The sequence below is a fragment of the Periplaneta americana genome, chromosome 1, assembly GCF_040183065.1.
Source record: "Periplaneta americana isolate PAMFEO1 chromosome 1, P.americana_PAMFEO1_priV1, whole genome shotgun sequence".
Taxonomy (NCBI): domain Eukaryota; kingdom Metazoa; phylum Arthropoda; class Insecta; order Blattodea; family Blattidae; genus Periplaneta; species Periplaneta americana.
Window position 1 is genome coordinate 97,360,138 of NC_091117.1, and position 13,609 is coordinate 97,373,746.

The following is a 13,609-nucleotide window of genomic DNA, read 5'->3' on the forward strand; positions in this document are numbered from 1 at the left end:
GGATTACCGGTAAGTAAATCTTTTGTGATAGGCACTATAAAATGACAGAAAAACGGAAACTAGTATTTCAGATTTTTTAAGCTGTATGGACCCTTCCCTTAGATTATGTATGTTTTCTAAATAAAAGCGCAATTACCATTTAAATTACGTGTTTTCGATTATCCCTATTTTTAGTTTTCTCGTTACTGTACCAAGCTCCAATGGTTCTACATTATTTTGACAGATGACGCATGTATTCTGTATTATACGTGAAACGGTAAATTATTTGTTCACAGATGGCAGGTTAATGCTTAAGTCTGTTTCTCAAATCTGTATCTCTTTACTTTTAATTAAACAATTGTTACGAATGAAAATTTAATAAAATAACTTAAGTTAGAATATTACATTATTTGTTTCAGTCTTGTCAAACACATTTTTACAACGTATAAATATTGTTAATATTAGTTACTATCTCAAGATGGCAAAAGAATCGCGATGTTGCAAGAACTCGTATCGCGTCTCTTCGCTTAGTCGACCGAATGTTGTTTCACGTTTTATATCGATACGCAGAGGCGTGGAGTACGCATGCGTTTGTGATCATTTGGAATATGTGCCCTGTGGGAGTTTGAAAAAGATGGTGATAAAGTGACGGTGTATGTACATGATGGAGGGCGAGGAACCTGTTGCTGGTTTGTGTAATAGTGTGCAGTGAATATAATTTTTATGTGCATTGTGTTATTTGTGGAAACAATGGGTAGTTCACATAGTACGAAAAGTGAGTCTCCCTCTTTGGAGGGTACTACTGCGAAGGCAAACAATGTTCGGTCCAGCATTCGTACGAAACAGCCGATGCCCGATGCAAATGAGCTGGAAAGAAGGTTTACGAAAGTTTTGGTGAGCATGAATTAATATAAGTTTAAAGTACTTTATTGTATATGATAAGACAAATTGCATGTACACAAACAACGCGTGGTTGTCTAGCGCTAGAGATTTTGGTAGCATGTGTCACTTCATAGCGCTCTAATTATGAATTGTTAATTTGCAACTTTGTAAATTAAGTAATGAGATGGTGATTAAGATATGTGATTTGATATATTTCACTATATGACATATTTTTTAAGTTCGTGTAGTTTCAGTATTTGTTTTGAAAGAGCGCCGTTCAAAGAATATATTCTCATTGTCTCTTGATTGTTGTGGTTGATTACTTTTGAGGTTACCATTATAAATCTCATCTCTGTCGTCACTCCATTGGGTCAGCTCTGTAATCACAATTGCACTATCGCTATAGAAAATATTTATTGGAGTTTGTAATATTTAGATTAATTTTAATTAACACTTGACATGTTGCAGTGGCACTTCGAACTTGTTTTGTTACATATAGTTTCGGTTGTCAAATGGAACCGCTTTCGTTAAACTCTATTTCGGGGCATAATTATAAACTTATGCAGATATAGAGAAAAAGACAGGCTTGTACAAAATTATTTGCATATTGTTATATTTTCATTGTCATATTTCTGAATGAAGTTTGAGAACTATTACGCTAGATTAAATAGAAGCCAATAAATAATCCTTGTTATTAGTTTTGACATTTCAAAGTTTACTTCATGATAGGTTGTGTTATATGGTACCGTCTTGGGATTCCCCTGTCTTGTTGGTATGATGTATTTATGAAGGTGCTTTGGCGTTTTCCTTTCGTATATTAACTTATCGAGAACAGCGATTGAAAACGATTGATATACCGGTAATAAAAGTGCATATTTAAATTATCCGAACTTGAATTTGGGTATTAAGGAACATAATTATAGGGTGCGCTTCCGAACAGAAGCGCGCCCCTATCATCATATGCCATCATAGGAACATAATGCTATTACCTACTATAAATGTTGAAAATCGATCCATGACCTGTTATCTAAGATAAGGTGACCAGACGTCCCGATTTGGCCGGGACAGTTCCGGTTTTCAGAGTCACGTCCCTCTGTTCCACCAGGTTCGGCCGGGACGCTTGGATGTTCCAGTTTTCCAAAATTAAATGAAATAACCAATGATTTGAGATTGTAAATGAAGTCGACCCGGTTGGCGAGTTGGTATAGCGCAGGCCTTCTATGCCCAGGTTCATGATAGTAGATTTACTGGCATGTAAAAGAACTCCTGCGGGACAAAATTCCGGCACATCCGGCGACCCTGATATAACCTCTGCAGTTGTGAGCGTCGTTAAATAAAACATAACATTTGTAAATGAAATTGTTTAACTTTTAATACTCGTGAATAGTTATGAGTATTGGCAGAGTTAGGACGGTAGTGTTAGGTTAAGTTGTGGTGAAAAAATTCGTGTAGTGACGTACGATTATAAATGGGCGTCATAAAAGAATACATAGGCCTATCTCACGAAACAGTATTTCTCACGTTTCATCAAGTAAACCCAGTTACAAAAATGAGTTGCTAGTAAAAATTCCTAGCATGTTAGGTATGCCAGTCTTGCATTTAATAGTAAAACATGACATTGTGGAATCAGTATTACAATCATAACTCATAAAATAATTTGCGTTTTCATGGCTCTTAAATTTTATTAATGCCCCCGTAAGTGCAGAATCATAGAGGAAGCAAGAAGCAGTTCTGCGTGTGGAATAGTATTTGTACCTGATCGGCAACATTACCGAGAGGGGGTTCTTGCGTATAGTAGTTACCTATTTGGTCCCAACTTCGACTCTGAGAAAGATGTTCTTACGGTCATCGTAGAATGTTTATTTTTATGAGATGCGAATATATTTTTTTCTTTTATAAAATCCGTCTTTTGTTATGGCAGTAATATATGAATGACATTTATGCAACGTATGTGGATTTTTATTTTTGTAATATTACTTAACGACAATTCTACTGGCATACTCGCAAGTTGGAGATGCAGATCTACCGGTATGTACTATGTTTAGATTTATTTATTTATAACATATATATAAAAAGCACTACATGAAAGTACCCCAAAAGAGCAAAGCTCGTGTTCCGGGACAGTTCCGTTTTGATAGAAAGACTTGAAAATGACATATAATAATTTTACATTGTTCACAAATACACCTTTTTTTTCTGAATTAAAATTTAAGATTCTGATTACACAGATTATACATACCGGTAATTCACAAAAATAGAAATCTCTACTGTTTCTAAAATAAAATTTAAAATGATTGCACTAAGATCACATTCTTAAGAAGCGTAGATAGAAACAGACATAAATATACATATTTTGTAGACAAAAAATTTAAGAAAAAAGGTCACATAAAGATGATAATAATAAAGTTGTAGTAAAAAAGTTATAGTATAGTATATAGTTATAGTAAAAATATAGTAATAATAGTACTAGTAATAACTGATTGAAAAAAGAGACGATGTTGAGATTGGTGATGGATTAATATTAACTTATTAGTAGTAGTATAATTAGTACGGGTCATGTTGATATAGTAACAAAGATAAGATAGAAAAATATACTTAGGATAGAAATAAACTTGTTTTACAATAGGGCCTACATGGTACATATAAAACAGGGAAGTTTGTTTCTTATAGTTTAAGAGTTATCATGAATTTGAAGAATTGGGCAAAAACGGTCACGATTCGTTTTTTTTTTTTTTGTACTTTTCCTGTCATGACGTTCACTTTTTAAAATAATAACATACGGATATTTTATTCTGCAAAAGTTAATTTTTATGGCATTAGCCTATTTCAAAGGTTAACATTGTGTAGATTTACTCTAAGAAGAGCAAGAATATATTCATACATAGGCTACTGCACAACTAACATTAATAGGTTCGATTCCCGAAAGATTATCTGAAAATTGCCTTGGACAAAGGTGCTGTAGAACTAGTTACAGTATATTTGCAAACTCAAGAGAATGGAAACAAAAAGATAGGCTATCATTTAAATAGGAAAATAAAATAAGTTTTTTTCCCTAGAAAATTAGCATTAGGCCTAGTTCTTTCTTTGTTCTTAGTACTTCGTCATTGTTCTGCAATCGTCACCGACTGTTCACAGGCTACTGTGACATGCTTAAACATTGAAATACATTGATATGCATGCTAGCTTTGTTCTTACTTCAAACACATTGAACTGTGACTCTGCTGTCTGAATCTCTTGTTTTTCTTAACTTGCTATGAGAACAATAACTTTTGTTGGTGAAATTAATGACAAAATTCGCTTATGTCACAGATTTCTGTCAGGTCAGAAATCGAGAAATTAATATGAAGTACCATAGAACCTAGTTTTTCATTCCAGATCATGCCACATACACAAATTATGAATTGATGTAAGACAAATAAATGTAGGAAGTGTTTTACTTGCCCTGATCTTAAATGGGAGATATTTTAAATGTACAAAATACGTCTAATCAACAACTTAAGTATTGGTTAACTTTTTTTTTTACCATGTTGGACCTAATTAAAAGTTTTAAATGTCTACGTAATCTATACATTGTATTCTAGAATACATACACTAACCTATTGTTGCGATAAATTTATTTTATAAGGACATTAAAGCATGTTTTACTTCAATAATATACATAAGGCCTATACCCAAATTTTCCCAATGCATGGGGTAAATTGGGTATAGTTAAACTTAACAGTATTGCCTGCCTGGTATTATTATAAGAAGAGGCCAACATACTTTAAAATGCAATAGAATCATTTTAGAAGGTCACAGTGCTAATATAAAATACGGACTGGGAAATTTTATCATGGGAACAGGCTATGGATCTCTAAACTTAAACAAAGCTGTTTTTATACCGAAATTATCCCTGCCCACCTTACCAAAAAGATTGAGTATCTCTGGTACAGATCTACGTAGACCTACACAGAATGTTTTTCGTTCTTATGGAGTTGCACATGTAGCAGACTGTAAACATATCGATCCCAGAGTGTGCTGAGTATTACTGGTGTAAATTTGGTTTCTCCGGTTTTTATAGGAACTATTAATTATTTCTGAAAGTGCATTGTGTTGCTTATGAAAACGTTGAATATCGATTAGGCACAACACGAGTTTGTGGGAATTGCGAATGGAATCAAAATTGTTGTTAGTACGAGTATTTATATGATGCGCTTGTCATTTGAATCTAGAATAGGAATACCCAATTTTGAATTTAAATAATACATTTTGCATCACGGCCATCTTTATAGTAAGCCGGTAGGAATATTTTCATACTTTTCTTTTGTTGCTCTCTTCAGTTTTATTTTTTCTCCCTGCCTCCATCCATCAGCATCACCACTAGGCCTACGTCAGGAGTTGGAAATCTTTCCTGTTTTAGCTTGCCATCTCTTAGTAAACGACCGTCATTAATTTGTTTAGGTATTAAGATAAAATATCCGCCGCCTTGGCTAGGTGGAAAGCGGTCCGTGGTTCGATAGCATCAGGTGTGGTTTTCTAAAAAAAAAAAAAAAAAAAAAAAAAAAAAAAAAAAAAAAAAAAAAGTACGCTATAAATTCAATTTTCATGACTATAGTGTAATATACTTACAACGGAGACCGTTTCAACCATTTAATTCAGTACATTTGAATACAACAACAAAACGAAACCATGACGACATTAAACATCATTGCATTACCTCCTACATATATTACATTATCTCCCCCTTTTATAAAACAAAGTATTGTATTTACATTTTCATACAAATAAATCCGTTACAGTTTTATTCTCAACATGAATTCTCTGAGGAAACTCTTTGTCTTAACTGATTGATATGTCAAATTCAAATTTTATTTAATTCGGGAATAGAAACTGTAAATCGCAGTGAACCCAACATTTCTACTATGATTGCTTTTTCCCCCCTAAGTGCATTCCGAAATTTAAAACGAGCCGAAAACACTGATTCCCTTGGAGTAAAATGTTTGTCAAAAAATGTAATAATTAAGTTCGTCGTAAGGTTTACATTCTGGACTGTCCGGTACTGTTAAATTTGATATTAATCTGTAACCTTTCTTGGATAATGGACTTAATAGTAGACTAATGTTCTCATTTTAGCATCATTAGTAATGTTGTTACCTCTGATTGAGGTTCTGGCTGATATGTACTGTAGATCTATCTATCAATCAGTACATTTCACTTGACTATGTGTAACTTATCAGAGGAAAAGCAATTGTTTGTATACATCTGAAGTTTGATTAGTGTAATATGTAGCTTCGAAAAAAATTAATATACGTGCCTTAAATACAATATTTTCCAATCATCAGTCTTAGGAGAAAATTCCTTCAAGATACCAATAAATCCAAGGTTATTTTTGTCCCTTCTATTTACAGTCATAAGAATATATCAAATTAATCCTCGTCGCCAAATGTAATATGATTTACAACGGAGACTGTTTCAACATTTAATTCAATACATTTTTTAATACAACAGCAAAACGAAATCATGACATTAAACATCATTAATTCATTGGCTCTTATTAGACCTACAAAAGTAAGACTGATTACTCGTGTTTGTGTACCACTGAACCAAAGGTAAGTTATAGGCCTACAAAATGTTTGCACAGTAATAATAATAATAATAATAATAATAATAATAATAATAATAATAATAATAATAATATTAATAATCTACAAGAATTGAGACCCTTCTATAGTTCCGTACTCAGTTTTGCGAGAAAAGGGATTTCCCGATCATATGGTCAGCATGGTGTATGGCCACCGATTATAAAACGATATAGTACAGAAACACGCAGTCTGCGTCTCTGCCGGTAATCGTACCCGGGTCTTCTGAATTTCTAGACGGATGTGCTGTCACTTCGAGTCTTGTAAACGAACAAAAACGTAAGAAAGCATACAGAAATGTTAATTCATTACCTTACAAAAGAATGGCGAGGTTCCATTTGTTGTTATTATACTAACTTAATGTCCTGGGAATGGGAAAACACTATTATGTCAGTATGTTAGTATTGCGTAACGTAAACATTGTAGCCTCGGTTAAGCAAGGTAGGAAGACAATTATTACCCTTCTTCTGTGAAACATTTGTAATTTTTCTTCCTCTTTCCAGTAAGAAGACTATGTTAGAGACTTTTGAGTTGAATTACTTACATTAAGCAGTTCCTTAAGCCTATGTTAAACGTATCTGGCAAAAGTTGTTACTGAAAGAAGAGGACATACCACTTAGCAGCATAGGCGGAGATAAAACTGTTTCCTTGTGGGTGGGGTACAGTAGGTTGATATTTAATAAGGTACTTCATAAATACGTACCGTAATTTCCCATAACTATGGTCCAGGCACCCAACTATGGTCCAAAACGCATTATGTATTACTTAGTCCCCCAAGAGTTCGGTGTTTACCATTTAAGGCGCCACTGTGATGGAATTATATTCCCCATAGATGCTTCTATCTACCATTACACGTGGCAATGATATGGGTGCTTAACAAGGTCAGCATGCATCGTTCTATTGAATATGTGAAGACACGAAATCATTCAGTTTGTGATTGTCTGTTTTATTAAGCTCCTCTGTAGAACTGGTATGTTATAGATATATGATTCTCTGTACAATTAAACCTGGCTATATAGTGTTTACTTTCACGTAATAATTACACTGGCAGAGGTTAAGGACTCTGCGTGAAAAAATGTTTAACCTCAAGGCTAGAAGTCAGTCCTCAACTATGTACCACAATTTTTCGTGGACCATAGTTTTATTTCATTTTGAAATATTTGTTTTAATAAAATGTGATCAATGTGATTATTTACTTCCGCAAATATGGTATCTCAGTATATTCTAAAACATCATTTAACATTATAGTCAAGTAAACAAAGAAACAGGCTGTTCCAGCATCAATGGTACTAGCACGAATGATGGTCCGGTAAAACGAAAACTTCAGGGTAGAAGGAAAACAACCGTCCCTGTGAGTGACTATGAGAGCGATGAAATTGAATTGGTTGAATTATGGAAGTGGAGATTCAAAGGATCGAAATAAGCCTAATGAGTGTAGTTCTCAGTACGATAAGTAAACATTATCAGTAAATTTATTTGCATAATATTTTGCTAGGAATGTGTTAGTTTATTTTGATACCGTACTTTTGTTCTTTGATATACACTCACCTGCAAAAAAAAAAAAAAAAAAAAAAGGGCCAACTATATTTTCTTAAAAATTTTTTGAAAATTGTAGGATTTTTAAAATAATTGTAGGTGTGCTGAGGTTCATCTAGTTATTAATTTATTTTGTGATACGTAATACTGTAATACTGAATACGTAATAGCCAACAATGATCTGAAAAGAAGATTCGTTCTTCTTGTAATATTGTGTGTAAACTTCTCGGACTCATTTCGAGCTAAGCTGAAGATGTCTACAGACTGGTAAGCTCTTTTGAGGCAGTATTGGAGTACTTCATTGTATACAAATGTCACTAAGTCCTACCGATTCAGCAGAAGTGGTTGCATTGATAGAAGGTGGGAATAGTCAGCGTTATGTGGCTGCAGTTCTTGGGATTATTCCTCGATCGACTGTACAATGAGTGTACCATCGCTTTAGAGAGACAGGAGGTTATTCCAGGAGACCCGGTTCAGGGAGAAAACGAGTAACTTCGGCTCGTGACTACCATTTTATTGTCCTAATCACATTAAGAAATCGCCATTCCACAGCTATTGAGACCAGAAGAGCCTTCCAGAAAATAAGATAAGTTAACGTGAGTGAGAGAAGTGTAAGAGGACGTCTGGATGAATGTGGGCTGATTCCAGAAGACCAACTAAAGGCCCAGAATTGCTCCAGCAACATCATGTTGAACGATTACGTTTTGCTCACAATCATGCTAATTGGAACCTGGAGGAGTGGCGACGAATGCTCTTCACAGATAAATCGAGATTTAGTTTACAGATGGACGTGAAAGAGTGTGGAGAAGAGAAGGAGAGCGTTTTTCATGTTCCTTCAGTTCACGTGTCAGTTTCCAAGATGGATCAGTAATGGTGTGGGGTGGCATTTCGTACGAAGCTCACACAGAACTTGTTTTCATTAATGGAGGTGCTTTGACTGCTCCAATATACATCGAAGAAGGTCTAATTTAACATATGGTACCATATGCCCCACTTATTGGTGAAACGTTCCTGTTAATGCATCACAATGCACGCCCTCATACTACAAGAATCATGGATGAGTTCCTTCACGACGTTGGATTGAATAGGATGGCATGGCCAGCAAGAAGTCCTGATATAAACCCTATTGAACATGTGTGGGGAATGCTAGGGAAGCAAGTTAAAAGTCGCCTAACTCCTCACAGCAACTTACAGCAGCTCCGAAATGTTCTAAGTGAAGCATGGAATAGAATCGACCAGACTGCCATCCAGAATCTGATCGAAGGGTTGAATCGGCGAATGGTAACAGTCATACAGTCACGGGGAGGTAATACCCGCTATTACCAACATCTGGGTGGCCACAAAATCAGTTGAACATTTGGAAGAAAATTGATATAATTTGTAAGTTTTTACACCTTTTAATTATATCCATTGTTTGGCATTGAAAATAATAGCGCAAATGATGTTTTTTTTTTTTTCTGGGAAGCAATGTTTTCTTCATTTTTCATAAAGGATTTTCTGATTCTCACCTCATAAAAAATTGAGAAACTTTAGTTGGCTCGGGTTTTTTTTTTTTTTTTTTTTTTTTCTGGTGTGAGTAGTTGTTCATTATTGCAGAAAAATGACTTTCAGATTTCACTTGTTTATTGAGTGTTTATGTAATGTGTACTAATAAAAAGAATCCATGTACTTTTCATTTATTTTTAATATTTCTGTGCTAGATTATGTTTCTACCCTTAAATTAGAAACTCATTATATTGATTTATGAATAATTACAGCTCCAGCTATAGTCCATTCATGCTTTCAAGCATGAATATAGGAGTGGACCATAGTTGGGCAACTCAGAATACAACTATGTACCAATGTTTATTATTTTTTTAACACTTGTAATTAAATAATTTCAAACACATATGTCAATATTTATTTAATATACACTTACAAGAGTCCAAGCCAAAATTTCACTTAATCTGGATGAATAGTACTGAATATACAAAGAAAAATATGGCAAATATGGACCATAGTTAGGGGAAACTACGGTATCTGATCATGAGCATACGAATTTGTCCACGCTCTTAAAGAAGATATAGTTAGTGCTAAGATAGCTGATCTTAAATATGTCTACTTCAAGTGTGTATTATTATGTCCCGAATTATCAGTTTTCTGTATTTTCCCTAAATGGAAAGCAAGACACGTCTGTAAATCTTGGTATGCATAACGCTGTTGTTGCTTCGAAGTGCAAGGTGACACCATTTTTAGTGCATTGTATTTCTGTGCAATAACAGCATTAGAATTTTTAAACTAATGTGTAATACGTTCTTTTATACAGGGACATCATTTTATTTTTACTTCAATTTTTATTGTATCTGAGTTTTTGAATGTACTTCACTCCCACCCCTTCGACTAGTAAACTTCCAACCGTTCACGACACAGAGCCGAGGGCGCGTAAGCAGTACTGAGTTAGCGAATATAGTACGTTCCAGAAATATGTTAGCGTTTTCCAGTGACGAAAGAGCTTTCAATATTGAATCATATTTTCGTACAGGTACTGTCGTCCGTTTGCCTACGTCGCATCCCGGTTTCCCCCATCTGCTTCTGTTCGCCCCTCTGTTAAGTCTAGTAGCTGGGCTATCTTAGCTCTTTTCTGAAAACATTAATTTCTGTTAGGAATTGGACGGCTACGTAATATTACACAAGCGTTTAAAATAACTTAAATAAAAGGGCCTCGTTAAGTAATTAACTGTCACGTGATTTCCCCCCCCCTTTCTACGACCCTGCCACAAAACCACTTGAACGGACAGTAGATAGCATTTCTGAGTAATTTTTATCTTTTCGGATCGGGCAGAAGTGAAGATTGAATTTACAGTACGTAAGGTATTCTTTTATAGAGTAGGTACGGAATTATTTCAACATGAGTTACTCGTACGAAGGACGAAACTGGTAATTGGAATTAGGTACAATAATCTATAGTGCGATAATATGCACAAAAGAACTGAAGCCTGTATCGAAATGAATGGCCACCATTTTCAAAAATGTGTTTAAATATCCATATTATGATTATTTTTCAATTTAACTTCATTCTCTATATTGTACGCTAATATGCTGTAACAGTACAATATACACTGCATAATTAATACGTCCGAATGGATAGCTCAATTCGTGAGTAAAAACACTAAGTGTTAATACAGTACTGTATTTTGATTAAACAAAAACCTAATGAAAATTATCAAACTCAAAATTGCGGTATTTCCTAGTTTACATAAATGGATGAACTACTTTTCTTCCCTCCTATACCTAGTAAAGTGATTTGTATTTTACGCCGGTATCATCGAACTCCAGTCGTGGAAGGGGTAGCAAACGGTGTTTCCTGTTTCAATCGTTAATAGAGGTATAGCAGGTTAATGTTAAAAATGTTAGTAAAAATAAAATGATGTCCCTGTATTATTATTACAATATCAAAATATTGTGAAGTCATGAATTTTATTAATATACAGGGAGTAAGAGGTATAAGTGCCGTCCTTTTCACAGTCGTCGGGGACGGTCTACAGGATCAAAAATGGCCATACAACATACGGTCAAAACTCGATAGTTTTCCCAAAAAAAATATATTTCTTTTCTTATTTTATTTGCGTTATACTGCTTATATCGTTAGTAAAATTACGAAAACAGTTACATCAGTAGACATATCTAGCAAAGAATTAATATTATTTTAAACAAGTATTTGTATGTTCTATTACGTTTTCGTGAAATTAAATGAAAATGCATACATAAATTGTTAATATTCTGGCATGAGAGACATGGCAACGTTCAGCAGGCAGTACTCCACACAGAGTTCAAGCTGACTGTCCATAGCTCTTCTGCCTAGCGAATGGCAGTTCAGTACAGGGTATTCGATAAACAACTGAAAATGTCACTTACAGTTTAAGAATATCATATATTATTAATTTATGGAGAAAGTCGTCGTAATTCAAGTGAGGCAAGAAAGATGTACCGTCAACGTGTTTTTAGTGGGTTATTTTACGACGCTGTACCAACATCTCAGGTTATTTAGCGTCTGAATGAAGTGAAGGTGATAATGCCGGTGAAATGAGTCCGGGGACCAGCACTGATAGTTACCCAGCATTTGCTCATATTGGGTTGAGGGAAAACCCCGGAAAAAATCTCAACCAGGTAACTTGTCCCAACCGGGATTCGAACCCGAGCTATCTGGCTTCGTGGCCAGACGCGCTAGCCGTTACTCCACAAGTGTGGACTCCGTCAACGTTTTCCTCAAAGAAGGTTACCTAATTGGGGAACTTTTGTAGTAGTTTCTCAACGACGATTAGAAACTAGAAGTCTCTTGCCCCGTTTCGAAAATCACACAACCAGAAATTTGTTTAAAAATGATACTGCTTTACGGAAACGGAAGAGATTAAAATGTTGCATTAGAAAAAAAAGTTCGTGTGATTTTGTGCAGAAAACCATTATTGTTTATTTTTTAGACCTACAATTAAAAAATGAAGCAATATTGTTACATAAAATGTAAATGTACCATAATGTTCTATTAATGAGATTGAAATTTTGTATTTGCTGCTCGTTTTATGTAAACAACAGTAATGTCATGGTTCGCTCCTGCATTAGAACAGAGCATATGTTTTGTACCGGTATATCTGTACCCGCTTGAACTGTACTGTGTACTTCTAAACCCCCTCCTACCCGCTTGAGCTGTACTGTATACTTCTAAACCCCCTCCTCTCCATCTAGAAACGTTGAAAAACGTCTAATATTGTAAACTTTTAATAATTAATTAAATATTGCAATTAGAAAAAAATATAAGGACATGTTTTCTTCCTTATGACATGAATAATCATCATTTAAAATAATGGCACTTGTACCCCTTACACGCTATATAATCCCTTAACTTAAGATTAATTATTGCCAAATGGAAAGATTTTGTTCCTAACATTTTCGCGCTGTTATTGCACCCAGCTTCTTAATTATGCAAATATTTTCGAATTTTGTTAAGAAGATCCCAAGATCTTTGTGTGAACTAGAGAGTTGTACCATCATTGATTCTGTAGGATGCATCATTTGTCAGCACTTGTATGGTCATAATAATAGCAGATACTAATGTCCGTAGTATTAGCAGTTTCTTCATTATTATTAATACGTTTACTTCCAATTTGTTCTGCACTTTTAAAAAGGTAACGGATATCTCGCGAACTCATTTCCACATGGAGTGAACTGAATAAACTGTCTCTAGAAAATGTTCCAGGCTTGTTCCAATTCTTTCTTACTCATACTATAAAAAGATAAATTGCGTAATGAATGCCTGTATTTAGAATCGTAACATTTTTTATATGTGGATATGAGGAAGAATGGTGCGTGTGAAATGGACAGACGGAACAAGAACTGAAGCTGTATTAGAAAGAGTGAGTGAAGAAAGAATAATGCTGAAAGAAAAAGAAATCGACTGGGTTAGTGGCCGAGAAGAAACTGCGTACTGAAGGATGCACTGGAAGGAATGGTGAACGAGAGAAAAGTTCGGGGCAGAAGATATTAGATGATATACAACATTAAGATACTCGTATATGAATCTTATGCGGTGAGTAAGAGGAAGACAGAAAATAGGAAAGATT

At 34.7% G+C, this 13,609-nt stretch overlaps 1 protein-coding gene across 2 annotated transcripts in view; it reads left to right on the forward strand.

The window, feature by feature from the left end:
• The first annotated feature begins 521 nt into the window (after positions 1 to 521).
• The window catches only part of Frl (formin-like protein), a 542,073-nt gene continuing 528,985 nt past the window's right edge, over positions 522 to 13,609 (forward strand). Inside the window, exon 1 of one of the 2 annotated variants that reach the window (XM_069824507.1) lies at positions 522 to 873. In XM_069824507.1, the coding sequence (XP_069680608.1) occupies positions 703 to 873 (171 nt within the window). In that variant the 5' untranslated portion in view covers positions 522 to 702. The remainder of the gene's footprint in view (positions 874 to 13,609) is intronic. The other variant, XM_069824516.1, reaches the window with a different exon arrangement.